General features: G+C 39.5%; 1 protein-coding gene across 1 annotated transcript; it reads right to left on the bottom strand.

Moving 5' to 3' along the window:
* Nucleotides 1–1199: 1199 nt before the first annotated feature.
* LOC311298793 (uncharacterized protein) lies at nt 1200–3150 on the bottom strand (the record flags this gene model as incomplete). The annotated part of the gene is made up of 5 exons (XM_084422037.1): nt 1200–1327; nt 1486–1676; nt 2039–2645; nt 2880–2918; nt 3132–3150. The coding sequence occupies 5 exons, from the start codon at nt 3148–3150 to the stop codon at nt 1200–1202; spliced, it is 984 nt and encodes a 327-aa protein (XP_084278163.1).
* Nucleotides 3151–5374: the final 2224 nt, after the last annotated feature.

A 5374-nucleotide genomic window follows, 5' to 3' on the forward strand; every position in this document is an offset into this window, starting at 1 on the left:
GCTTGCCTTTGGTAGGTTCCAAACACAAAGCAAAAAGAGTAAGATAGAAAGGCTACATAAATACAGGAAAGCAATTGAACTCACAAAAAGGAAATTGGCAAGTGCACACAAATGCACAAACAATCCAGAAAAAGAAATCCACACTGTAAATAAGGACAGGACTTTTAAGCCTAAAGGTACTAAAAGAAAAAGGGGTCGCAAGTTGAACTCTGCTCAGAGTGGAGATACATAGGGGGGTTAGGGTTAAGGGTGGGGAATATGTTTGTTTATATTATTGCTGTTATGTTCAAATTTCTTAACAGACACTTTTGTTGCATATTTGTAATATATATTTTACTTGAGATCCCAAAGACATGAGGGACAAGTTACCTTCATTCAGTTTTCTTTGAAATATGTGCTTGTCTTGTAATGTGCTTGAATCCATAAAGAATAATGATTTTTCATAGCTCATATCTGTCTCCTGTTTTTGTTTGGTGTTTTATACAGCCTAATGTTGTACATTGTGTGTTCTTTATAATGTATGATGATGTCTTTTTAACTAAGTGCTGCCTTGGTTGGCCAGGGCTCATTGGTGCCCGAGGCTAGTGTGTTGATAACTAACCCTAGTTAAAGGATAAATGAAAAACACACACTCTGTAAGATGTCAATGACTCTTTATAAAACCATTAATCTTACATAAAAGAATAACTGAAAATGTGCAAAAATGCATCAAATTGTGCAAAAATGTGGAGGGAAGGGATTATGACTGCATTTTTTTTTATGTTGTCATCTATGCATTTTGACAAAATCTCCACCACAACGTCAACCATTCCTGGCCCCAGACCATGGCTCAAGTTGTGGAAGTCCTGGCCATTCCTCTGAACCTCCTGAGCCAAATTTTGCAACTGGTATCTGGAAGGAGACATTGAATGTTCTCAGTATATAGCTTTATCTGTGCATTTATATCAACATAGTGAAGCTTCTAACCTATTGTAATTGACGTTATATTACAAGACTGACAGAGCTTAAAGCAATAAATCATTATGTGCCTGAAATTATCTAAATGTCATTATATATGACTATAAACTATCTATCAAATGTTGAATGTACTGGCCCACACTTGAATTCAGGCACAGTGCCTTTAAGCCCTGCAAATAAAATGTTAGTATCCCTGTCTGAGCACACAGATGTATAAAGTAAAATATTTCTTTTGCAAATGCTTACTTTAACTCTGCCGCTTTCCCAATAGCCACAATTGGGTCAGTGGTCATCGGCATGGTCACTGCCTCAAAGTTGATGCCCTTGGCTGCAAGGACACCCACCGACTGACAAAGGTCCTTTGCTTCCCCTTTAATAACAAAAGGTAAAACAGAAAATAAATGTGAATAGAATGAACACAGCCTTCGATACACTGTTATGTCAAAGTGCATTTTTTTACAACTACATAGCAACATAACCAACTTTGCTACCAAATTTAATGTAAAACTGTTAATAATTGAACTGTACCCTCTGTCAGTCTGGTGCACAATGATGTCACCTGGGTGACAGGCCCAGGGACCACTCCCACATTCTTCAGCTCCTCCTTCAGGTTCCTTTTTTCATTTTTATTAATTCTGAGGAGTGACGTCAGTGTATTGACAGACATCATCTCTGGAGGAGCAGTCCTCCTCTTCACCTCCTCCACAGATACAGGGTACCTTTGTCAGACATATTTAAAAACAGAGGCCAATGAGTGATGAGTCTAAATCCCAGAAATTAAAATGGTAGAGATGCTTTTGCAAACTTGTGATTGGCAATCATTGTCAGGTTGTTCTATAAAATTACAGACATTCTATTTTTCCTATGAAAGCCCAGAGCGGTATGTGTTGTTTCTATCGAGCTCAATTTGTCTGTACCATAATTAACTTTAATCCTATTAACTTTCCTGTCATCATCATGCCAGCAGATGCTAGATGCTATTTTGTTGTTATGAAACAAAATGTGATAAAAAAAGTTTTTTTCTGCTGCTAAGAAAAATCATATTAAGCCTAAATGTTTATCTCTGAAACATAACTCTTACCTGTGTGCACGGTGACCAGAGCACACCTTTAGAAGGCTTGGCACACACCGAAAAGCCTGGGTGTCCTCAGGGTCCTGGGGGTCTTCAGGGTCTTGTGCGCCTTGGGGATCTAGCTTGGGGTCTTGTGCAACCTGGAGATGTAGTTCGATGTATTGTGCGCCCTGGGGTTCTGGTTCGTGGTCTTGTGCATCCTGGGGATCTGTTTCGGAGTCTTGTGCGTCCTGGGGATCTGGTTCGGAGTCTTGTGCATCCTGGGGATCTGGCTTGGGGTCTTGTGCGTCCTGGGGATCTGGCTTGGGGTCTTGTGCATCCTGGGGATCTGGTTCAGGGTCTTGTGCGTCCTGAGGATCTGGTACGGGGTCTTGTGCACCCTGGGGATCTGGTTCGGGGTCTTGTGCGCCCTGGTAATCTGTTTCGGGGTCTTGTGCACCCTGGGGATGTAGTTTGAGGTCTTGTGCAACCTGGGGATCTTCAAGGTGGTCTTGGGGCAGGTGAGCAGATGGTCCTGGGGCGTCCTTGGAGACAGGGGGTGGGGGCTGGAGGGCCAGTGGAGTGGTCACCAGAGGTGATCTATGAAATATTTGGATTTTGGACCGTTTCGCTGGCCCTTGAAAGTAAAAAAAAGACAAAAAAGATGAATAGCTGGTAAAAGTATGGATAGATGGATGGACAAAAATGGTAGATGAATTAATTAATTAATTGATGGGTGAGATAATGAATTGAAAAATAGTGAGTTAGATTAATTTTACAGGGTTTCCATCAATGAAAAATCAAAAAGTCAAAGAAGACCCTTACCCTGTGAGCGAGCTGTTTGTGTTAATAAGCAGAATTGCTAACTTACTTCCATTTGAATCATGTTGCTTGCTGTTCCTTGCTTTTGCTGGAGGACATTACAAGGTATGGTTTAGTACATTTCTGTCATTATATGTAAGGGATAATGAATAGACATTTATGGTATGCAAATACTGAAGAATAATGTATCATGAAAGAATGGATGTACATTTTCTCCCTATAAACACAATGAGACTTTAAAAATGGTACATTGATATTGTAATTTAGAATAACCCTAAAATGTATTCAGGTTTACCCTTACTTCGTGTGAGCACAGGCATCTTTTCCAATAAATAGACCTACATGATAAAAAGAGAGGCAAAACAGTAGGATAAGAAGGGTATACAGTTAAATATCAAATAATTCAAATGATGTGGCTACCTCATAGTTATGTCAATGGAAGACAATTACTTAAAATGCAGTTATCTGAAATTAACAAGTGGATGAAGCTAGTTTTACAAAGCAGCAGAAGTCGGTTTGTATGTGTACATGCCTCAGTTATCTAACAACTGGATTATAGTTACTTAGCAAAATACATATCTACAATTCAACACTCTGCCTCAGAGATAACCAGCCTTAACCAGCCCAGTCAGTCTGTCTGTGCCTAGCTCTATCCTGGATGCCTTCCAGTTATCTAGGAATAAATCGCTGCCTTTGAGATACCCTGTGTTAAAACATCACCTCAGCTGCCTTGTATGTATCTAAAACTCAACAGGCTGCCTCAGAGTAAGTCAGTATTACAAAGCTTCTTAGAAGTCAGTCTGGCTTTATCTAGCCTAGGTCTATCCCTGATGCCTTCCAGTTATCTAGGAATAAATCGCTGCCTTTGAGTTACCCAGTGTTAAAACATCTCCTCAGCTGCCTTGGAGTTAATTAAATTTCAACAGGCTGCCTCAGAGTAAGCCAGTATTACAAAGCTGCTTAGAAGTCAGTCTGGCTCTTTCTAGCTCTATCTGAATGCGTTCCAGTTTTCTAACAACAAACAGCTGCCTTTGAGCTACCAAGTATTACGAGCACATGTCTAAGCATGTCTTAAAACTTATCTAGCAACAACTGGATGCCTAAAGGAGTTTTGGAAAGACACTCACTCAACTATGCCTTTGGGCAGCTCACTGAAAACTATGTGGTCTTGTAGCTGTATTTAAGCAGACTGGGAGACATAGAACTAACTAACATAGCACTACACATAGCACTTCTTGGTCTTACAACCACCCAAAAAAATTAATTGGCTGCCTGGAAGATAGCTAGCGCTAACTGCTGCCCCCATTACTAAGTAGCTGTCCTGCACGGATAAGTAAGTAGTAGGCTACTTGCCAAAATAAATAGAATGTTCACCACTTCCTGATTATTGATGTATGTGTTTCTAAATGGATTTATTTGAAAGTCTTTTGATCAGAACAAAGTTTATTAAATTTTTTGGATGATAAGTAAAGTACTGATAATTATATGCTGTAGAATCACAAAGCTACTGCTAACAAGTTAAACCAAACTATCTCAATAAGAATCATTTTTTAGATTACAGCATGATTATGTCAAAACATAACCAACACCGTCAGATCACACTTCACTTTGTCCATTTTACTGTTATAAATAAATAACAGCAGACAAACAACAGTACAATTTAAAGTAATCATAAGGGTCAAGAGCCCAACTAAAGCAAACACCGATCACCATAACGGTGGCTTACAATTTGTGATTTTCTCCTTCAGTGATTCTGCTTGTTAACATCAGGTGTCTTCAATAATGCTCAATCATCACTAAATCAATCACTTAATTATCTCATTAACTTTAACACTCTTGAGTGTTAATTTAACACTCATATTTTAACACTTTACACTCTTGAGTGTGGACTCATATACACTCCCAGCCCCAGGAGTGTTAATTTAACACCGCTCCATCTGAAAGCAGGTGATGGTGATTTACTACTAATCAAGGAACCGGCTTTACTGATGAGATGCGCCTAACAATATCGTGCGATATATCGCCCAGCCCTAGATTCAACTTTAGAATCTGGCCGGCAAAACTACAAACACATCTTCCTTTTTAAGAATGCCTTAAGTGCCGTTCTTTGCTCTTTTCTCAAAGAAAACCTTAACTCCAAGTCCTTCAGAGTCGCATGCCAAAGCCGATTCGAAAGACTGTTCTCCAGCAACCGCCATTCTTTGTTTTCAAGTAGCAGGGAACCGTCACAACTCTGTCGTCATTGGGTCAATGACGTATAAGGATTTTCAACAGGCCAATTTTAAAATACAAAAAAAAAATAACTGTGAGAGGTTCAACCAGGCGCTCAGGTAGAGTCAGAGGAGTTTAAGATAGGTGCTCTTGGGATAGGGAAAAAATCCAAAGGAAAACAAAAGCAGGTCCCAGACACTCAGTCAAAATAACAGGAGAAGGATCAGGTTAAAAAGCCTTTAATGAATGTGGCTTAAGTCATTTTAAAAAAATATATATGCACCAACATGTTTCGACCAACAAAATGGTCTTCATCAGGGCAGTCACACAGAA

Source organism: Rutilus rutilus, assembly GCF_951802725.1.
Source record: "Rutilus rutilus genome assembly, chromosome: 1".
NCBI lineage: Eukaryota > Metazoa > Chordata > Actinopteri > Cypriniformes > Leuciscidae > Rutilus > Rutilus rutilus.